The 23675-nt window shown below is 37.1% G+C and overlaps 2 protein-coding genes across 9 annotated transcripts in view; one reads left to right on the plus strand and one right to left on the minus strand.

Annotated features, from left to right (window-relative positions):
- LOC113676139 (heparan-alpha-glucosaminide N-acetyltransferase) lies at window positions 1-12574 on the minus strand. Its single transcript, XM_027192758.2, has 19 exons — window positions 12442-12574; window positions 11586-11743; window positions 10705-10817; window positions 10237-10352; window positions 9830-9899; window positions 9472-9532; window positions 9182-9250; window positions 9040-9089; window positions 8192-8268; window positions 7254-7284; window positions 6222-6361; window positions 5820-5932; window positions 5531-5658; window positions 5031-5154; window positions 4214-4300; window positions 3373-3447; window positions 3025-3092; window positions 2552-2664; window positions 1-1513 (listed from the first exon to the last, which is right to left on the minus strand). The coding sequence occupies exons 1-19, from the start codon at window positions 12527-12529 to the stop codon at window positions 1332-1334; spliced, it is 1863 nt and encodes a 620-aa protein (XP_027048559.2). The 5' UTR covers window positions 12530-12574; the 3' UTR covers window positions 1-1331.
- LOC113676144 (heparan-alpha-glucosaminide N-acetyltransferase) overlaps window positions 12115-23675 on the plus strand; it is a 13648-nt gene continuing 2087 nt past the window's right edge. Inside the window, exons 1-19 of one of the 8 annotated variants that reach the window (XM_089205299.1) lie at window positions 12115-12680; window positions 13582-13658; window positions 14896-15044; window positions 15624-15742; window positions 16399-16523; window positions 16818-16887; window positions 17483-17531; window positions 17973-18008; window positions 18312-18350; window positions 18569-18621; window positions 19036-19112; window positions 19536-19566; window positions 19831-19970; window positions 20441-20556; window positions 20660-20781; window positions 21322-21448; window positions 21776-21862; window positions 23419-23493; window positions 23601-23671. In XM_089205299.1, coding sequence (XP_089061425.1) covers window positions 13607-13658; window positions 14896-15044; window positions 15624-15742; window positions 16399-16523; window positions 16818-16887; window positions 17483-17531; window positions 17973-18008; window positions 18312-18350; window positions 18569-18621; window positions 19036-19112; window positions 19536-19566; window positions 19831-19970; window positions 20441-20556; window positions 20660-20781; window positions 21322-21448; window positions 21776-21862; window positions 23419-23493; window positions 23601-23671 — 1538 coding nt within the window. In that variant the 5' untranslated portion in view covers window positions 12115-12680; window positions 13582-13606. The other 7 variants (XM_089205295.1, XM_089205300.1, XM_089205296.1 and 4 more) reach the window with 7 other exon arrangements.

The raw sequence follows: 23675 nt of genomic DNA on the forward strand, positions 1-23675 counted from the left end.
TTTATTTAGCGTCTAAACTTATAAAATGTTTTAATCTCAAAACAGAATTTAGTCTATGTAGATACAAGTATTCCAAATTCTATACAATAATCTTAATTTTAAAAATGATGGAACAATTACTCTTTGAAATAATAAAACTGGAACTTAGCGCCCCCCGCCCCACCTTTAAGAACTAGACTAATCGTCCAATCGATACATTGATCGTTGCGAATACCATATAGGACTGATGTGGAGTTCCTAAAGGGTAACCCGCTCTTAAAAAGTGTGCGAGGTGGCCAAGCCGACATTGGAAGTAGGTTCAACTTTTCACTCACTGACAATTTTCTGCGATAATAATTTCAATTATTTAAATTAATGACTTAACCTACACGAGTCACCAGCCGAAAGAGACATACTAACCAAGCGGAGGGCACAAGCCTGTCTTTTCAACCAATCGGGAACAAGAACAAATCGAACCTTTTTCCCGCGCTTGCCTAAAACTGCATTTATGAGGTCGAGTTTTCCCGCGAGTTTCACCATCGCTATACGTTTCCCCGTTTTGACCTGTACTCAAACGTTTTCAGCTGGCGCTTGTTGGCCATTACAAACGTAAAATTCTTGGAGTTGTAATGATTTCTGTCATTATCATCTCTTTAACCCTTCGCTCCCATGATCTCATGAATAATTCTTCATACTGTCAGCCATACAATTCTTATGATGTTAGTTCGGAGAATTTGGTATTGGATCAACTAATAATCCCCTTCACGATATCTCTCTTTATTCTCATCACTTGTGTGCTTGATATTGTACAGATGTTGCCAGAAGAAATTCTGTCTTGGTCACTCATGGGAGTTACAGGGTTAAGTGAGCGTTATTTATGGATGGCTTCAGATACTCAACTAAAAGCTCAACTAACCAATAATTGCGCCATCTTTAATAGCTAACAAGCTGCTTTAATACCAGTTATATTTTGTAGAAACTATTATATATATTTTGTATATATTATAGTTCGGAGAATTTAATATTGGATCAACTAATAACAGCAGCTAACAAGCTGCTTTACCAGTTTTATTTTGTATAAATTGTTGTATAAATTTTGTATACATTATAGTTCGGAGAATTTGGTACTGAATCAACTAATAATCCCCTAAATGATATTTCTTTTTATTCTCATCACACTTATGTGCTTGACATCGTACGGATATCGCCAGGAGAAATTCTGTCTTGGTCAATCATGGAAGTTAGAGGATTAAGTGAGTAACTGAGTATCTGAATGGCTTCAGATACTCAATTAAAAGCTCAACTAACCAATCATTGCGCTAAATTTAAAAGCTAACAAGGTGCTTTATCAGTTATATTTTGACAAAAAACTTAATGTAATAAAGGTAATATGAAATGATGAGCCAGACGGCCGTGCCGACCAGGTTCATAGCCAGTAGGTCTGCGTGTTGCACGTGACCGCTGACTGTCCAGCAAAATGGGAAGTATCTTCCCAGAATTTCACTTCCCACGTAAACTAGAATAGAGTTCATTCCTGCAAGATATTAAATAATAATCCAAATGTTTTTCAAAAGAAAAGGTTAGGTGTTAACCAGACAATTTGCCTGCTAACCCTCAGTCTCCTGCGTCGAATTTTATCGACGTAAGCAAGAGAAATAAGATCACCCATGACATCACAGCCTTGTACGTCACCTCTTTTGTTTCGCTTGGTTGACAAAAAGGTAATGAAAGTAAAGTGGCGCTGAGAGAATGTTTCCGTGCTCCAAATATAAGCACATTAGAGATGATTTGACGGTTGTCACAAGACAAGAATTACTTTCACAAGACCCAGTTGATGGTGACTTCCACACCAGTTATAAAGGAAATGTAACCTTAGCGGTATCAGAAAGGTTTCGGGTAATTAGGAAGGTGATTAGCCGCACGATAAATCTTCAGTACTGTTTTCCGATCGTGCCCGATAATTAATGGGAATTCCTAAATCTAGTATACGTGTTAAATCAATTCTGTTGGGTCATAATAGTTTCTGCGTTCTGTTTTGATAGTTCTCTTCTTGTCTTTCACAGATGTATCAACCACAGGTTCACGAAACGGCAGTTGTATCTTTAAATTAAAGATACGATGTTCTCAAACACTTGCATCGATTTGTAGCCATGGATTCATTCAAAACAAGCTTGCTCACTTCAAAAAAATTATCGGTTTTAATCATCCGGAGAAAAAGAAAGAGCGTGATCCTCTCAAAGAGACTAAATTTCTCATCTCAGTCGATAGTAAAAGGCCTTTTCGCTGTAAAACCGGAATCGGTTATGATGGCACGGTATCGTGTAAAAGTAAACATTCACACGGATCTTTTACTCCAAAAGGCACAAGGATCAACATGACATAAAGCCTTAAAGGCTTTAAAGGATACAACACTTTTACAAGTAAAATCCTTCTCCCTCACCTCCTTAAAAAACACTCACAGATACACTAAAAAATGGTTTTGTCCCAAGACCACTTTTCACGATTGGGGGGAAACAAGGAAAGGTCAGATATACGGTATCCCGCATTGCTTCACTTGGAAATTCCTACTCACCAGGGTAGCAAAAAGGCGCGCCATTCCACCATCTCAAGACATCAATGGTCACATAGCAAAATGTCAGCAGAAGAAATGCCATGCCACCAGTGACAAAGATAAACGAAACAGACCTAGCAACAAAAATGTTGTTTGAGCAACCGAATCTAAATAGAAAACAAAGTTTAAAGGGAAATTCTCTACATTTCGACTGTATTTTTCGGGATGTGCGCAATTACTTCCACCTTATAAAAAGTATAGAATATAAGTTCGTCCAGATCTACAACACCGAAAAACTAACTACAAACCAGGAAGAAGCCAGAAAAGCTAAGGAAAGAGAGAATAACACTGATGACAAAGAACGAACCTTAAGTTACATTTCCAACAGGCGAAGCCGCGGAGGCGTAATTATTATTTGCATGGACTCTAATTTAATTATTTTTCGGAGTATTCTTCACCCGTTTTCTGGGTAGCGCAGTCAAATTCTCACTTACCATAAGTTCTTGTTTATCGGTATAAACCTGTCGTTATTCTTGCCTGCGAGTGCAAGAGTGATGCAACCCTGAGTAAGGAAGGAAAATGATCATACTTACGATAACGATGACGATAACGCTATTGGTATTATTGATGATACTATTAATTTTAATAACAAAAGTAAAATGAGACATAAATTATTGAAAAAAAATAAGATCGATGGAAAATGAAAAAAGCTTGCAGTCGTCGATTGAAGAAAAAGCATGTAATCATTCATTTAATTGCAAGCGGCTTATCTCCCGCTCGCAACTAAAGGAATAAAAAAGTGATGTTTGGGACATACTGTGTTTGCTGTCTATAATACTCACAAGTAGCAAAGACCAAATTATCCACCGTTTCATTCTAGATATGTTGTATGGGAAAGTGTGCAAGGTGTAACCAGCCTGAAAGCAGAAAATTAAACGTAACATAATTAGCTACATTGCGTAAAGAAGATATTACAGAAGAGTGAAAAGCTTCTTAGGGCTTTAAGCTTAAAGAAACAAATTTATAGTTAATTTTCAATAACCCTTTAACTCCCGTTATTGACCGCGATGGAATTTCTCCTTACAATATCAGTACAATATTAAGCAGACAAGTGATGAGAATAAAGAAAATATAAATTAGGGGAATATTACTTGATCCATTACCAAATTCTCCAAATTTACATCGTAAGAATTGTATGACAGTCAGTAAGGAGAAATATTTGTGAGATCTTGGAGGTGAAAGGGTCTCAACAAGGAAAAAGTTCTAAATTATCTTTGACTGATCAGACAGAAGTGAAAACATCTTCGAAATATAACAATGTAGCATGTTGAAGAAATAACTTGAACTTAGCAGTATCTGTCTATCTTATGAAGCGATTGTTCGAGCGAGTTCGTTCCTGTAAAGGACTGTTGGTGATAGTCATCGGCAGAGTCACCTGACTCTGATAATAACTTCTGCTCGTTTTGACAAAATGTCTGTCACTGACATCGACGACCATACTCCTTTTCGGATGATCACAACACAAATCTATCAGTTATTATTATTCACAACCGCATTTGATTGCAAAGGCAAGGCTGAAGGCGAAACGCATGTAATTCATGCTTAAAAATGCCATCGCTTGTCTCCTGGAGGCACCTCAGGTGGTCTGCACTGAGAATAACATGGAAGGCTACTAATTCAAACCTGAACTCCCAGGAACACCAAGAAAGCAGAAGTCAGGGTACCCAAAGCGCCCTCTGGATCGTACGGAACCTCTGTCTTGTATGTTTCCTGACAAGAGAAAATTTCCATGTATCATTTATTATCTTAAACTAACTTGTAACAAATTAGATAAAAATGGCATGAAAATATCACTCTATTCTTTCAAGAAAGTACAACTCCGGCCTGGCACTCAAGAACGGAAGGTCTGAAATTTTTCATGTTAAAAGAGGGTGTTTGCACTTATGGCACACCTCCACATAAGATTGATTACCTTTTTTTTTTTTTTTTTTTTTGTTTTCCAATTTACAGTGAAGGAAGTTAGCTCAGTAATTGTAAAGGAAAGTTGTTAGCCCTGTTGGTAGAGCACTGCACCGGTATCGCTGAGGTCATGGGTTCAAATCCCGTACAGGCCTGAATTTTTTTCAGTCCTTATAAGTTAAGTGTTCATTACTGCAAAGATCGCTTTCATATTCATTTCTTAAACCGCAGTTCACATATATGACTCATATATTCACATTCATTTTTTTAGAGTTTCGCTTTCACGGCAGAAATAATACCAGGTTTTATAAAATTTGTACGATGATAAATGAAGGAAGCTTTCTATTGAGTAGATTTTCATCACCAGTAGCATCGGGTTACAAACTCTGAACTCCCACTGGTTATTTCCTGTGTTAACCTTTCTTCAGATTGGTCAATATGACCTCTTAGATTCACTTTTACGACATTAAATCGAAAAGTGCGCGAAAAAATACTGCTATTAAGTTATTAAGGTAAGACAGTATATATGTATAAACGTTACCATGCAAGTAGGATGCCCGTAGATGTGCTTTGATCCAAAAAAGTGTCGGTCAATGTAACCAGCATTCCCACCGGTGCAATTGTAAGCTTCAGGTGAAGCAAGACCCCCCGGTCCGATATAACCTCTGCAAGAACAAAATGTCTCATGATGAAAGTCGTCGTTCGTTTCGACACGAGCGTATGATAAATAATAAGAATCTGAGTTTCCCCACAAGGAATTGAACTCTAAAACTTCGGATTTAGCAGCCTAATTCTCTACAACTGAGTGACAGAGAGCTCATTGGCGAGTTAAAAATCTACTTGCTTTCTACGCGACAAACTTCTTGCATATTGCTGCGATCACAGATGTCGAAAGCACCGTATTCAACTCAACGGTGACATGACAGTGACTTAATATGATCAACTTAAACGTTTTCGGTTTGCTAACAGCAGCTGTCAACACCACAAGTGAAAACGACAATTCTAGAAGTAAAAAAAAGAAACAATTCTTTAGACCCTTACCTTGGACAACCACCAATTTTGAGGGCAAAAGTAATGATGATATAGATAGCTAGTAGGCCCAGCATCACCAGCCATTGACCCCATAAAGCGAAGACATCCCTGATAGGGTTCCACCATGCAGCAACTGGCTATCGAATTCAAAATAATCAGACATGTTTCAATCCATGAAGTAAAAGGGCACACTGAATTCAAGATTGCAATGAAACTACTAATTAAAGAGACAGCTGAATAAGTGTTCTTGTGCGAATTACTTGTGGGTACAACATACACGCATATGCATGCAACTTACCAGGATAGAATCAGTTCCAGGATTAATAACCAACTGGAGCATGGCAGTGATAAAGTAGCAAGCAGAAAATCTTTGTAGGACTCCTGGTACTCTGTAGTGAGCAAGGTCTGCATCTGTGTGCCAACAACATTTCAGCCGGTAAGAACGGCAACATTTGTCATATGCATGTGAGAAAATCCAGCATGCTTATTGGCCCATAACACGTCAATTAATTCCAAACATTGCAGAATATTTAAATTGAGGGAAAAAGCGAAAAACAAAATGGCAAAAAAGGTAAGGAGAAAGAAACAACGTTTTACTTCACAATTTAAAGGAGAATGGTAGGAAAAAAAAACCAGAAAATAAAACTCAAATAACTGGCTAAGAGTGTTGCATGGGCATTTAAGGGCATCATCAACTTACAATTGCTTACAAAAAGCCCCAGTGCAAACAGAATGAGTGTGCGACGGATAATCTTGGCAAAGATAGTTATGGATCTCATTTGGCGACGTCTCATAGATTGAAACGAAATAACCATGGAAACACCCATAATCCACATAAACCTACAAAGAAGAAAGAAGAAAGAAAAGGGAAAAATCGGTAAAATGTCCATATCAAAAGTTTACTTTTGCAGAGTTTTCCACTTCCCTAACTTTGCTTGAAACATCAATTCAAGACAATTTCTTGCACAGACCTTTGAGCCAACATAATTCTCCCTTTTTCTTTTACTTATAATTGTAATGAACGCACATTTTAAGATACAATACCATTGATCGTATACGTACATGTATAAATTAATGCTTTAACCCTTTAACTCAAGTTAGTGACCAGGACAGAATTTCTCCTTACTATATCTAAACAATATCATGAAGACAAGTGATGAGAATTAAAAAAATATATCAATTATAGGATTACTAATTGATCTAGTACCAAATTCTCCAAACAAACATGATGATAATTGTTTGGCAGACAGTAAGGAGAATTACTGGTGAGATCTTGGGAGTTAAAGGGCTAAAGAACTATCGTAAGGTGACATACTTGGTTCTAAATCATAATAGATATATCTTAAAAATAAGACTAAAACAGCAATGACAATTAATCAATCAATCAATTAATCAATCAGTAAACCAAAAGTGAAAAAAAACACAAAACTGTAGAAAAGCAAATGACTGTCCTGACTGAAAATCAATAATAGTACAGTAGAACCTCCCCAACTGGAACTAGGTGAACACAAACCCCACCAAAAACTTGAACAAAATCTGATTTCCCTTGACCCAGTTTTTTTCAGTCACTTACTATCAGCTAACTTGAATCCCCTACTAACTCTGACAACAGTTCATTTTTGTTTTCGTTAGGAGTATAAGGTAGAGGAGCTCTACTGTAAATCAATGCTAAAGAATAACAAAAAATACTAAAATTAATGTTGAAGTAATCTTACTAGTAGTAGTAACATACCATGGAAAGACAAGGTCTGCAACTGTAAGCCCTGTAAAAGAAATAGGAATCACTTACTATAGCTAGTAGCTCTACCCTGATCTATTGTCTCTCATGGAAGATACAGTTACCTCCATGTATAGTTAGAGAACATCTATCTCACCCACATGAACAATGTAGAGATTATTCCACTGCCATTAACACTTTCACTCCCACGAGTGATCAAGACAGAATTTTCTCCTTACAATATCAATAAAATGTCAACCAGATAAGCGATGAGAATAAAGAAAAATTTGAGGACAATTAGTTGACCCAACACTAAATTCTCTGAACTAAAATTATAAGAATTGTATAGTTGACAGTGAGGAGGATTACAAATTTGACCTGGGAGTTAAAGGATTGATAGCCCAATAGATTAGGTCAACGTTAACTGACTATTGTTTAAAAAAAAAAAAAAAAAACCTGTAAGGGATACAGTCTATGGGGGCGGACAAAAACATAAATATTCATTAAATAAAAACAGGTTAACAAAGTCAAGTGACACAAGTGGGAGATTATTATGGCGAATGGCCAATCTCACATACATGATGAATGTTTAAATTTGAAACTATCAGTAGTTAAAAGGCAAGGTACCTCATCCCACCCTGACCATTTTTTTCTCAACAATCAAATCCTGGTTGAAATGTGTCTGGAACTGCAATTCATGTCAGGGTTGCAAGGAATTTGCCAATCAAGGCAACAGCTTTCTATCCAGAAGCTGGTTGAACACAATGAAAAGCCCTCAATATTACAGACATGCCCTTTCATGTAAGTGAGGCAGTGGCTTGACATATTTCAAAGTTAAAAAAATGCATCTTTGATGACAACTGGTCAGGAGCCTGTATCTTAAATTATATAATTTATTTAATAATTATGATCATTTGAAAAATACACTACCCCAGGGCAGGAAAGATACCCACCATTCCATCTGGCATGCTTGAAGAAATAATATCCACCACCACCAGAATTCACAAATATCATAATAGTCAATGCAATCCTGCAAGAAATCATAATTTATATCTTAATTCAATCGCCAAAAATGCCAAAGTGCAAATGCTAATATGCTAACCAAAGCCCTGTTAAAAATAAATTTTTTTATTGAATAATTCTCAGTGTGGAAATAGCCACAGTAATACTACTCTAAAATTAAAGATGTATTGTTTAAAAACAATTGTCACCAGGCTGAGCATGAAACAAGAAAAAAAAATGTGAGCTACACTGCACTAATTAAAAAGTATTTTTTTTAACTATGTAGTTCCATGGATGGATGCTCCAATAACTGAGCTACACAAACCTCCCTGAGCTCCGCCAAATTAGTCAAGCTGCTGCACTCATTGGAATACATTTGTGTAAACTTAGATGTTCCAAAGATAAACCCATTTGGAATCTCTCATGTGATTTACTTTTCATTTCTGTGTCCAAGGTTCCCACTGGGTACTATATTCGTTATTTTTCATTCAAAAATGTAAGAGTGCATATTTGTATGCGCATGTACTATGACAAATCTACTTCTTAAAACCAGCAACAATACACAAATAAAGACTTCCAAATAAACCATCTGACTAGCTTGAGGTTCACTAAAGTAAGGGGAGACTATAAGGTTGGATTTCGTGATTGGGCCCCCCTCAGCACTTCCCTGGTTTGCCCCAATTTTCACCAGAGCTTAACTTCATAAAGCACTCAGCTCATTGACTGATTCAGTGAATCACTAAGACTGATCCAATTAATGGCTCACTGAAAGTCATGATTTTCATTGATGGAGACTCACCCGCGAAATGTGTCCAAAGATTTAAGTCTTTGTTTCTTTGGCTTTTCATGCTGAAAAGTAATTTTGAGAAATGAACTTGTGATCTCTCATTATTTTCATTATTTATGAAAAACAAAATTATTTATGGCCCAATTAAACTTACCAATTCATGAGGATCAATGTGATGTCCTGAACCATCTACAGGGCCATTGAAATTGGGGCTTCCAAGATCCTGATAGATGAATATGAAAAATAGCTTAATTCTACCTCATTTAACTGCTACACGTAATTAAGAGAAAATTTGTCCATCTGTACATGTTCCTCAGCAAATGTCTGATTCTTTGTCTATACATACATAAAATTATGCATTACATTTATTCATTCATTTATTTAAACTATATTTGCTTTCCACGACAGATAGAAAATTGTCATCTCACATGTAAGTAAGCTTACCGCATTTATAAGACTTTCTGTGTCATGAAAAAGTTCCCAGTTGACCAAGAGATTGTACTTCCTATGAAATCAAACTTGTAAAAGTCAATGCTGAAGACAAAATTGCATTTTTTTACATGGAAGGAGAGTTTTCACCTGTTCACATTCAATTTGACAAAGTGCTCTTGCTTGAAAAACAGTGTGAAAACAATATTTACTGTACAGTACCAGGTTCAGCACTCCATATACAACTGTAGTGTACATGAAAATTGGACAGGAGGCAGCTGAAATAACTATGTTTATCAGCATCCTATATAAGGTGTTCTTTGTTAAGATATAGGGCAGCTGGACTAACACATTGTGAGCATTCCATTCTTACCTTAGAAGATATAGAAGAACAAGCCAAGTTAAGGCAACCCCAAGAATAACCAAAAATGCATACAATAAAGCTAAAGACAAATGAAAAAATACAGTAAGCAACAAGAGGAAATAAACTTGCATTAAATCATTTTGATCTGTTCAAATCAGGAAGTAGGACTAGGGATCACAAACAGGTAAGGGAGCTTAATATGTTTGATTCCCTGACCAGTGACAACACAGTCTACAATGAATCCAAATAGTATCTGGAGGGTATATCCAATTGGATATACAGTGTTCTCCTTTTCAGGAGCTAAAAGGTAAACTTAAACATGTCCGTTTACTTAAATTTACCTCAAGGAACTTTTAAGTTCCATAAAAGTGGATACACTGTATTAAAATATCTACTTTGAAAGTATAGAAACTTACGTAAATATGCATTGTCTGGATCTATTTTCGTACGTAAACTACAGCTTGTCTTGGTTTTATATCCATGGATAGTGTAATTGTAAAAGCCATGTTCTCCAAAAGTTTCAGTTTTGTTCCTAAAACACAAGGGTATTTTAATTACCATCATATCATCATACAGACTATGAGGGTTCATTTCATCAATTTAATAATTATTTCATTATAAAGGAATGCCTAAATACATCTACATAAATGTGTTGAGAAGTATATATTATATGAAATTTTGTTGACAAAAGGGCCAGCACAAGCCATAAAGCATTTGAATTATTTGAAAATGCATAACAGAATGACTGTTTAAACCAATTGCTGTCCATGGGGTTCCACTACAGTACGATTTTTGTGTATTACCCAGGAGTTCAAATTGATTAGATTTACAAAATTGATGAAGCTTTGGAGTTAGTACAGTGCAGTAGCTAACTTTGTACTTACTCGCATACATGTTTTCCTTTGGAGTCACTGACGAAGAGTGTAAGTGGGAAATTTGTTTCCACAGTTACATTTAAAGAGTAATTTAGGTTTTTTGCCAAAGGTTCAAAGATACACTACAAAACAATGCAAGAAAATACGAAAAGTTAGTAGGTTTGTAGTACACACTAGTATATAGACCATTGCCTTCAAATGAAACTTTGATATTAATAAAAGCCCAAGAAGTGTCAGAAATTTCCCAAGGAATTAGCAGCCATTCTAAATTGAGATAGCTCCTCTCTGGTTGAGAAGGTAGCACAGAGACACTTATCAATGTCGTGACTGTAGAGTTCAGCTTTGGGTCTGTTGTGTTAGCTGAAAATAACCTATAAAAAGATTGGCAAATTAAAGCCGGGTCCCATTTTGGTTCCCATTTGCTATACCATTAGTTTGTAATAGATATCCCTAAAGGCAAAGCAATAAGACTAGTTTGGCTCAATAGAGTAGTATTACAGAGCTAGGTTCCTTAGCAGTGTACTGATCAAAAAATTTTTTTTTAACGAACAGGGGACCTTCGCCACCTGAGTGAAAAGATATTTGTCTTCACCACAGAAATTGCAAAATTTTTCAAATGCGTTTTGGCTGTCTTTCAGGTATGATGGTAAAGTTTTGATGACAGGTGGCATAATTTTGTCTAAATAGCTAGAAATAAGCTTGGTGGGACAACAGCAGAGAGAGAGGATGGGTTCACCTGGGTTGTTAAGTTTGTGGAGTTATGGCAAAAAAAACTGATGCACTTACTGACTGATGAAGTGTTTTTTCTAACTGACGAACAATAATGAACAAAAACTAAGGAATATTAGAGTTATTATGGATCCACTGTTAATAGCCTGTACATCATGTACCTTATGGCAGTTACTAGAGAGACCAAACACATTAACTGGTGGTTTAATATCTGAAGTCAAAGTCAGTTGTAGCAAGGCTGTATCCATTGGCAGTGATTTCACATCAACGTGCGAGTCCGTTGGTAGTGATTTGGATGGCAAACGGTGACTTGCAAGTCCTGAATAACCAAGAATGTAGAAAAGTTAGCACTGTTTTTGTAAACCATAATTATTATTGGGCATTATCAACCAATACAATACAATAAGACTGTATGCTAATAGAGTCCATTTGTTCGTAATTTCAAGTTTTGCTCAATTTACGCGACGAAACAAATCATCATACAAGGGAAAAAAATTACACATTATACAAATAAAAAAATTACACATTTTTAACAATTTAGAAAAATTTAGAAATTTTTAAGGAGACTAGGGGGACGCATCGAGAAGCTTTTATCCTCAAATCATTTTTTCGTTCCTCGAATTGCCTCTATTTTTCAATTTTTTTTTTTTTTTTTTTTAACTTGTGAACTCTTCTTTGAACCTCGAAGTCACATGATTCGGGGAAGGAAGTTTCACTCGCGGGAAACTACAGTGTACTGAAGAAAATATTCCGATGGTAGAGATACCTGGGCAAATTCTAAATCTGACAATCAAGAAAATTGTAATTTCTTAATCCAAAAGCCATTACTCAATACTTTGAATGTAAGCGTGTATGGCACTCATCAGCATTCAAATACAAGGACGTCACCAAATGATGTAAAGTTGAGCACACAAACGCAACGGTCCATATTTGCGCTCACCGTTCGTCTTTGGAACAGAGTATGCCTTCTTAATTGAATATAACTATGTCTTAGTCATCTTATAATTGTAAACTTACCTAATCTTTGAGTAGAAAGTAGTGCAAGAACCAGAAAAACAGCAGAGAACGCCATGAATACTATATGGTCGTCTGCATGGATCTCCATGAAACAACAGGAGGACCAGAAATAGACTGGAACTAGAAAGTAGCGATGAAAATTTCTGGAATAGGACTTCTTGAGGTTGGAAAACGGACGGGGAAATAAAACGAAGTAACAATCGAGATCCGTTGGGATACTGACATGAGCTTTACTACACGTGAGTCATAAAAATTTGGGAAGTTGGAATTATAGTTAACAATTAAGTGTAGTTATAATTCTATTTTCATTCCGTTGTTGTCCTTCCTTCAGACTGATTTCAATCTGAGACGAAACGTTCACAAAGATTAATTCAATCACTAAGTTCCTTCTGCCAGCTATCGTTGTTCATTGAAATGCTTATAGTAACTCTTTCTTTCAATAAAAAAAAATCACTCGTGGATCTGTCAAAGGTATCCAATCATGCTGTAAACATGAAGTTTCTGATGTCTGGTAAATCTATCTCCTCTCGTCAAGTTATACTGAAAAAGTAGGCCACTGTGTTGGTAGTCACGATAAATCATTTCTTTAGGTAAATAGATTCGCATTTGTCACACGAATATCTAAGGAAATGAATGAACGGGAATCGATTGGAAAGTGGTACTTATTGCCATTAAGATCGAAGCAGAAAATAATTTGGTGCATGTGGGAAATTAGAAGGAAATCATTTTACAGATGCTGTGACCCCGTGACAGGAGAACCTCTCGTGTTTCGTCGAAGAATTGTGTCCACGTAATTTTCAACCTTCAACTCCCATGATTCAAATGGTTGATATGCCTCTGATTGTTACACATTCATCTGACTACCAAAAATTTAAATTAGATAAGAACATATCACGTTATGTCAATGATAAAGCTTTTCTTCAGCAATCAGTTTGTCTCTGCGCATGATCTGTTTGATGCATAGTGTACAAATAATGAGAGGTGAGGTTAGTGTTAAAGCGCTTTTGGGTGTCAGACGGATAAATATAAATATTTGTTATGCATGACGCCTGTGGGCAGGTTACAGAGGTCAAATTAGAAAACCCGCGTCCTTTCTTACATTACAGTTTCAAGCCATCCTGCTTTCACTTATCATTACAGAGCTGAAAACACTTGACCGCGGAACATGTCTTCAAGGCGCCTTCTTAGCACTGCCTTCCTCTTGTTGTTGTTCGTTGGTAAGTACTAAGATTAATATGCTACCTTTGGCAAAAGGCAAGCGCCCGTTTTCCTTACACTACGGGGCGCTTCAGCTACAAAACTTGAGTATTGTGTTTCTAGCTGCTTATCTCCTTCAATACGTCTATTTGATAAAGTTCGTTATAACTCACGCTCACTTGAAAGACGTCTCTGCGTTTCTTTGAAGTTCTTGAAACAGTTAAAATGGCGAATATTTGATAAAATCGGCCATGGTCGAAAGGAAATTTTCAAATGAAAACATGATGATGAATTTAATTAGGCGGCCAATACAGCGAGTTCTCTTTGACTGGAAATGTATCTTACTTGAATATGAAGCAAAATGTTGGTTTTTTTTCATTTTTACTTATCACTGTTACCGTTGTTAAGGTATCGAAATGCTAAGAAAAAAGAAAATTCAGTTACTTTGGAGATTCAGAAATGCCATTTCTTTCTGCATGAAAACAATGTCTCAAAATGACATTGAAACTCTGATGTGTTTATCATGAGAAACAGAAGTTACTTTTGGTTATGTCAATCAAAATATCAACTGGAATAAACATCGAGAGGTTTGTCATATCATTACATCTAAAATAATCTCAGGAAAGAAGAAGGCGCAATTAAGCTCCCGGTCGAATTTTAACGAAAATGAACGAAGCTATCAGAAAGAGAGGATGAAAGCAAACCCTTTCGAGATGATTTGAAATCAGTCAATTAATTCACGCTAAATGCGTTCCCAAAAATGATGAAACGCCATATGTGCTGTTTTGATGAATCCGTGACATTTGTTTCCTTTTGTCATGGATTACAACTGAAGATTAGAGGACCAAAACTAGGCTTTCATCTTTCATAATAAGCTCCTTTGCCTTGAAAGGATTGCATCATCTAATTAATTTAAGAGACTTCCAGGCTTGAGTTCTAAGCCCTTTTTGGACACAATCGCCTAAAGGAGGTTTTGGAAACCAGACATTATTCATCATTTGGGAGGATCACTGGTTTTAAGGGGGACTGGAGGGGGGATCAGTCGTCGCCGACAGAGTATCAAGGAGGGACTCTTCATTGGCGGTTAATTAGTGGACAAGTGGGGTATCGTAAGAATATCACAGAGCCTTATGGGGGAATAGGATAAATTTTATCGCAGCACAACCAGAAACCTCTAAACTTCAATTCCACTCCCCACCCCACCCCCCTCAGGCGATAAATTGTGACCGTTCTTTAATAGCATTTTGCAACTAGCAGGTCTTGTGTCCAACATGTCATCATCGTCATGTCCGCAAGAGGAAAAGTTATCACCGAATAAGTTGAAAATGGACACCGCTTTTGTGAATATCAGTTCCACTTTAGAGGAGCCTATTACAATATCAGGGATATCGTCAAACTGTTACGAGGTGATAAAACAGTGTGTTCGTGTTCATAACTTTGTTTTTGGCCCGACTAGGTGCCATTTTTATCCGTGCCGCCAGGCGAGGGAGCCCAAAACATTTATATCAAAGACAATAAACTGTACTAGGATTTTAATCACTTGAAGAGCACTGATAAAATAGAATGACAGAAAAATAAAAAATAAAAATAACAGCCTGAACTACCACGCGAGCAAGTGAACCATTTTGCACGATGCCCGACAAATTGATAATAATATCCATTTTGTTGCATCGATTAAACTTGTGCTTCTTGGCGCATTTAATATATGTTGTTAGGTCGACTCTACTGCTAAATTGCCTAAAGGAACATATAAATAATTTCTCAAGGAGCACACATAGTAATAAAGGGTGGCAAGATCGATGGTATTATCAAATAACATCATTCATTCTTCGTTCTTTACAACCGTGCGTTCGTAAGTTAAGGGCAAGCGAGTACAGACTCCAGTTTTGGCCGATCACAAAAGGCAAGAGACCATGAGCTGCTCATGTTCCGGCTCTAGAAAAAGTCAAGCATCCATTGAAATAAATTAAAAATTTTTTTTGCAGTGCCCAATACAGGAAATTATACCTCAGCTCCTCAATGGAGCCGCCCCCCTTGTGGTAAACACACATTACAGTTTTACTATCTCTGTTAAAATGAAAAATGGATCTCAAGAGTTATGCAGGTTTGTGACTGACTCAATATTAATTTCAATTTCAACGAGGCTCAAGTAAAAAGTGAAATTTTTAGGCGATATCAGCGTTGATTAGCTCGTCGGCGAAGAACTTGCTAATTCAAGACGACTGAACATTAAAAAAAATAATTCCAATAAAACAAGAAGAGCCAGCTGAGGCATAGGATTCATTAGCCAACACTCAGAGGGATGGGGGGGAGGGTGGAGGGGGGGAAAGGGAGTGTCGACAACCCCAACCGAGAAAGTAGCGGAAATCGACACCAGCATAGGCAGAGATAAAAAAAAAAGAAAATAAGGGATAACATTCGGGCACTTGAAGAGAAAAGAAAAAGTTTGTAAAAGGTTTTGGATTTATCTCGGTCTGAGTGCGGCATGGTTCATGTAGGTGTATTTGTTCAGTTTAAGATAAATTTACGTGCTGTTTTATTTGCACTATAAAGTGATTGACGAGAAACACTATATCTCATCAGGAAGTTAAAATGTTGAAAGCAATGTTATAGTATTGATTGCCATGCGTTTAGGAAGCTACCTTTCGAGGGACAACTACAGTTAGCACCTGAGATCACTTTAAATCATTACTCGACCTCTTCCAGATTAGTGTCCTCGGTATTTTCGCCTCAATGTTGACTGTGTGATGTGTATTACAGGCTTAGTTACCTTTTTGGTGAGAGAGGTTGGTACGAGTATAACATCCATCATTCTGATGGCCAATCATCAAACAAGGTCACATGCAAACTAGAGATCAAGCGGTCACCCGATTACCCATACATGCGTGAGTATCTGTTTATCTCATCCTATTCTAGTGATTAATCTTTGTATTGAAAATTTAAAATCTATCATGATACCATGGATAGTTAGGATCATTCATGTGGAAGGCATGTTTTTTTTCTTTTTCGCAAAAGAATAATACGAATCTTTCCAGGAAAGTCTTAGTAGATTGAGGAAAAAGTCACCAGAAACAAATATGAGCAAAAAAGACGGAACAAAAGTCAAGTACTGTAAATGGATGGACGAACGAACGTTTTTGACAAAATTTTCTGTTTTTTTCTTTCCCTTTTATGATCAGCTCTATGGATAGCCCTCGGAGCGCTCTTTTGCTTGGCTGTTATATGGGTTTTACTTACCTGTATTGGAAGGTAAATAACTTCCTCGAAATCGATAATTTTATCGAAGAACATTTTTGAAGTTAGGTGTTAAAAGTTATCCACTCTGTGTTTGTTCTTGAAAACTCGCGCCGTCTTGTCAACCGAACGGATAAAAAACAGAACAACTAATCGCTAATTGCTCCTCCGAGTTTTCCCGCTCTTGAAACTTGTTTTTGTTTCTTTTGATTTTTTGTTTACGTTGTGGGCCCTCATTGATTCTTTGTGATCTTCGCCCTCTTTAATTGGATAGACATAATTATCTTGCTTTGGGTTGGGAGAAAGAAGAAGTTAATCTCTGTCTTTTTTAGTCTATAATCTTGCGTCGACACAGGACCAAATACATGAAAGGCAGAGCACGTAGCAAGTGCCCACGATGCAAGGGAAACATTTATATAAAATTAAACATATCTCATCATCCATTAATATACTACTGACTCAGGTCACGGTTAACCTAATCTTGTTATTGTATTATCGAGTTCCTATGGCAGTTCATCATTCAATTACCAGATTACCTAAGTGTTATATCAAGAGGGTTTGATAAAATTTACCGCAAACTTGGTTTGATGTCGTGTATTTTCATAAACAGGAAATGCAAAGTCGCTTGCAAGAAAGAAAATTCGAACATGATGAATCAGGTAAGAGCATGCAGTAACATGTCCGCGCTAACGCCAGTTTTTATGAAACGAAATCTTCAGAAGTTGATGGGGGGGGGTAGGGGGGGGGGGAGAGAGGAGATTAAAAACCTCCTTTTAAGGGCTAGAGAGGCAACCTTCAACGTAACCATTTTGTAAGGCTTAACCTAAAGCGTGAGCTTCGGGTGTTTAGTATATCTACATAAATCCTTTTAAATCTTTTTTCAAGGCCTAATACTAATATAAAATAAATATAATATAAATATAAAAGCCGAAATGTCACATTTTTAATTCAAGTTTATCCATTAAACGCATTTTTTTCCGTGCATATTGATTTAAGTCCTGGTTGCTGTTCTATTTCTAATACCTCAGCAAGTTTATTCAAATTAAACGTTTTTCTTCTCAACTCAAGGATGGTAATTTTGTCAATTTTTTTTTTTGTAGGCCGATGAGATCGATGACAGAGAAGACACAGAAATGGTATGCTCTGAGTCCTTCAAGTTTGTTTTAATTTATTAATTGTTCATTGTACCTTTAAAAAAAATGAGTTTAATGTCTGAAAGCTGGCTGTATTCAAAATCAAACCCTCGTTGTGGTATTGCTGATCGCCTCAATATCAATTAAAGAAGCATTTCTTAGTTTTTGTCGTTGTTTTGTTGTTAGTTGTCAAAAGTCTTAAATTACAATTAAATTAATTGATTCATCAGTCATTTCTTAATTAGTTGATTACTTAATTAATGAACGATTTATGCCGACCAATTTTTTTTTATTGCGCACCACTAGCACGTGACTGGAGAGGGAGAACAACAAATGCTACCAGAGGTAAAATGTGATGTCCTTTCCCTTTCAATTTTTATTTTCTTTTTTCCTTCCTTTTTTCTTATTCTTTCCGTTCTGTGCTTTTATGTTGTTCAATACCTCCAATTCCGATTCATTACTTTCTTCGTCTAGAAACTGTCCTGAAGAAGAACTCTTTTTAACCAAAAGAATGGTATGTTCAGGTATTGTTCAATAGAGGTTCTTTTTGGTTTTTTTTTCAGACTCAGCTTAAAGCCAGGTCGAGGAGGTTGAAGTCTTTAGATACGTTTCGAGGGTATGTCATGATACAGCATCGACTAATGAGTATCTTGGTAGTGGAGCAATTTTAGAATTGAGCGGTTTTTGATAAGTGTTTCAAGAAACACTATGAACCACTTTCTCGACCCATCAGATGAAAATTTATATCCATTTAATGATTGGCTACTCCTGTGTTTGCACGCTTGATTAAAATTTACCTTTTTGATGGGAAGTGCTCACAAGCTCCTCACAAGATTTGACTTTTTTCTCAAGAGCCTTTTGTATTTAATTTGAGTCTCGTTTTACGATAATTGATGGAAATGCGTTCTAAAATGTTAATTGACATTAACCCTGAGTCTTGCAACGAAAGTGAAGTTTGGTTAAAGTTAGAAGAAATTATAGCATTTTGACCGAGGTTTGTTTTCTGGACTGCTCTTGTCTCCTTTTGTAGAATTGCAATAACACTGATGATATTTGTGAACTATGGTGGTGGTGGATATTACTTCTTCGGGCATGCCGTGTGGAATGGTAAAATATAATAAGCATGTTATATATGTTAACTTCCTGACTTATGAATTCAGAGCGCGCGGCATTCTCTCTTTAGTCTCCTTCACGGCCGTTGTTTGGTATCTACGCCCGACGCGTTCTCTCTTTTAGGGGAGCGAATGTATTGGGTGATGATATCAAACAGTGGCTCCCAAGCAATCCACATGTCTGTTGTCTCTATTTTGCGTAGTAACTAAGAGTTAAGTCTTTAAGACTTTTAACCTAATTCAAAACCGTGGCAATTGGATTTTACTTAACGAAGAACTTGTAAAGGGAAAAATCAACCACTAAATTCTTTAAAGCTTAGTTTACCAAATGTTGGGTTATGTGACAAAAGATCCTTTTTTTTTTTTTTTTTTTAAACACGTATCCATCGCTTCATCTTTCTATCTCTTTTTTAAACAGGATTGTTGGTCGCTGATCTCGTCTTTCCATGGTATGTTGCAGATAATTCTAGTAGGAGGCCAGAATCAAGCAAAACGATCGAATTGTATTCTGTCTACACTAAAAAGAAAGGCGGAGGTTTTCAAATTCTCCCTTGTAAGCCTCATTAAATCGGTGTGGACAAGGCATGGGTTGCAAAAGATTTTAGTTATTCGAAGTCAAATTATCTATTTTCTTATCATTTATCTATTCAGATGTATCTGTTGATCTATTTGATTATTCATTCATTGATCAATTACTGACTTGTTCATTCTAGGTTTATCTGGATCATGGGAGTCTCAATCACTTTATCTTTTCGCTCGTTGAGACGCAAAAAAACAAGCAAGCCTAGAATAGCATGTAAAATCCTAAAACGAAGCTTCATCTTGTTCGCACTGGGTCTGTTTACCAGCAACTGTAAGTGACCAATCAAAAGGGTTCAATAAAGAATAGGCAAGAACCGTTAAAGTTGGCCATAAATGATTTGCCTCGAGTTGATAGAAGCGAAATCATAGGTAGCTTGGGCATCATCGCTCTTCACCTTAGTTCATGACCTCGCAATGGTGTCATTCCTCTGAAAACGTTTGTTTTATTAGGCAGTTATTCCTATGGAAATCGGGTTAACAATGACAATACAGTTAACAGACTGTAAGGCTCTCAATACAAACTTAACCCCTCATTAGTATCGGGGTGCTCATATCGATGTACGTTATAACGGGTGTCTGTCAGGCGAGAGCTTACTACACTGTTAGAACATGATTAGTTGCGCATGCAATCAATTTTTATTTCTCCAACGCGATAGCTCATCAGAGGGCACGTGATGATTAAATGCATGGCCACATGAATCATGAACTTCTACGATAACTTGAATGAATTTATCGTTTCAGACGGTAACCTGAAGTACTACAGAATCCCAGGAGTTCTTCAGAGGTTTGGAGTTTGTTACTTCTTCGTTGCCATGATGCAGTTGCTACTGCCTCCGATGGAAAAAGGCGAAAAAAAGGTAGCATTAAAGGTTTTCACTCTTCGCATAAGCTAAACCCTTGTAACCGTGTAGCGAGAGCTTAAGATTTTCAGAAGTAATTCCTACTTCTTTGTTATCATAGAAAAGATGGTGGGAAGTGTTTCGAGATGTGTTTGGTTTATGGAAGCAGTGGATCTTTGTGCTGATGCTACTCGCTGGCTATCTTGCCCTTACCTATGGAGTGGATGTGCCTGGATGTCCCAAGTAAGGAGTATAGCTTGTTTTAAAAGAAGTAAAAGAAGTAAAACGAATCTCTCGAGTTATAGCGCGTTTCGGAGTCATAAGACCGAAGCAATCAGAACAAGGCAATCTGCTTCCAGCGCGGGAGACCATGCATGATGAGGAAATACCCGCATGCTTTTTTTTTTTTTTTTTTTTTTTTTTAAACTGAGTTTAATGTAAGTTGGCCACCATAAAGAGTTTCTAAAGCTGACGTTTCAAACATTAGCCCTTCGCTAGGGCTTGGTTTTAGTTTTGCATCTAAAGGGTAGAGACGGCTGTTCTAGTTCTTCTAGACCAATCATTGAGCCTATAAAAGCAATGCCAATACAATTCCAGCTTAGTTTCGACAGACGGTCAAAAATTTGTTTATTGAATGATCAGGGTAGTTGACCTTGAATGTTTTTACATCAGCTATACGTCTAGTGTACGCCACGAGAATGACTGTATAACAGTTCTACATTCGCCCCCACCCCCCCTTTTTTTTTGCAAGGAACTTATTTACTAACTACATTACGATTGCAGGGGTTACACGGGTCCGGGGGGCATTGGGGAAGGATACCCAAATGCTTTTAACTGCACTGGAGGAATGGCGGGCTACATTGACACAATCGCCTTAGGCAACCATCTTTACAGATTTCCTACCATCAAGGTCAAGTAACAAAGTCATTTCTTGAACTCAAGATACATGCGTACTAAAGTTCCGAGTGGAAAAAAAGATTACCCGACAACACTTGGTCAAAATCATTCACCGAATGTGGAAAGTTGTACCTTTCTCAGCTCATTTTTACTCAGTTCGTTTTGTCATTTTTCTTTTATTTTTTCCTAGTCAAACGACGTAGGTTGGCATTGAAAACGTTGTCTTAGTGTGAATCACTCGTTTCACACGATAATCATCTTTTCCCTTCATATGTACTTTCCAATCTTTTTTGCCAGTTTCTGCACCTAATCACAAATCTCTCGTGTTCTGCTCGAACAGGGTGTCTACAAAACTACCTTACCATATGACCCGGAGGGGATCCTTGGATGCCTAACTTCTATTGTTTTGGTTTTCTTTGGCGTTCAGGTAAGAAAATAAAATGTATTTGCTATCTATGAAAAAACAGACGCGTTCTTTTCTTAGTGTTTTTTTGGTATCTTAGCACACTGCTTGTCAAATTTAGCAATGCTTTTGGGGTGTTTAAAACAAACACAAGCAAACAAAACCGAGAGAAAAACTTGAAAACAAAAACACCAAATCACACAAACCTGCGTACTTGTAGTTCTTGAAGGTTAGCGGTGCTGCACCTCGCATTGTTGATAGGAGCTAATGATTACTTTGCCCTATGTATTCTCCCCGGATCATTATCAGTAGCTGGTCTGAGTCCAGCTACTGATAATGATCCCTGCCTCCTTCTTGGTATGAAAATCGGCCATCAGATAACATAAAAGCATAGAAAGGCAACAAATATTTTCAAACCATATCGCGTCGTCACGATGACGAAAATCGACATCGTTACAGAACATTACAGAACTGTGCATTACAGAACCCTTCTAACCAAGCAGTGAGAAAAAAAAATACATATATTGGCTAGTTATTTCGCTTCTGTCATCTGCTTACCTGAGTATCGCATTCCTTAGTCGTGACAAAAATGGTTCTTCGCAAACCATTACTAAATTCACCGCGTGTTCTGAAGAGCCAGCATATTGTATTGCTTACAGCCATGCGGTTTCCTGGACTACACGATTTATCATTTATAGGTTGTAGGACATATATATATAACATATAATTTCAGAGGGGTTAAATACTTCGAAGATTTCGAAGAGTGAGTGACTCTCCCAAAAGATGACTGCATACTTCTTGGGAAATTTGCACGAGCGATTCTAAATTTTTTCTCGTTGCTTCTACGGTGGCTCTTGGTTGGTTAAAAAACAATACCCTATTCATCGGGTTCACACGTTGCTTGCAATGAATAATTACTAAGTCTCTTCAAAGAGCACATAGTTCTTGCCAATCAGATGGAGCTACTTTAGTACATAAATTATTCTAGTTTAGTTTTGGATGGATAATTTAACTGAAATCAAAATTACATCATATTACTGTCATAAGGACAACAACAACAATAACAACAATCAATCTTTATTTGTAAGCTCTCTGGCTTTATAAGCTGTAACACACACAAAAAAAGATAATAAGAGTGCTGGCTGCCTGGAATAATCATAGGGGCTATTGGAGCCAGGCAGCCAGTTGACCTCTACATTAAGAACAGAATGAAAAAGCATCCTGCACGAGCTAGTAGGATTTGGGGGATCACATTGTTTTCAGGGGGAACCTGAGAGGAGAGGAGGAGATATGTCCAGTGAATAGGTGGGTGATCAGTTGATCAGTTTCGCAAGAGACTATGTTATATTTATATTCTCTTCGATGTCGTCAACAGAGTAAAAAGGGGGGTACAGTGGAAAAACGACTGCCAATTAAGTGAAAATGAGGGGGAGGGAAATCATAAGAATATTATAGAGCCTTATGGGGGAATGAAGTAAATTTTAATCGCTACACAACCAAAATGCTTTCAACCCCCCCCCCCCCTTCCAGTTGATAAATAGTGCCCGTCCATTATTGTATTATTTTCTTCTTCCGAACAGGCTGGTCACATACTGACAATTCATTCCAAACATAGACCACGACTCATCAGGTGGATAACCTGGGCGGTTCTGATGGTGAGAGGTTTCAATGATAATCTTATAATAGAGAAAACATTTTAGCTTTTAACCAGCATTGAATCACACGTGAAGGTTTGAAATAATTTTCATGTTACATTCTTCAGACTGCATTTACGTTGGGCCTGTGTGGAGCCACAAAAAATGAAGGGATCGTTCCAATCAACAAAAATATATGGTAA

This window comes from Pocillopora damicornis, chromosome 4, assembly GCF_964200805.1.
Source record: "Pocillopora damicornis chromosome 4, jaPocDami1.2, whole genome shotgun sequence".
NCBI lineage: Eukaryota > Metazoa > Cnidaria > Anthozoa > Scleractinia > Pocilloporidae > Pocillopora > Pocillopora damicornis.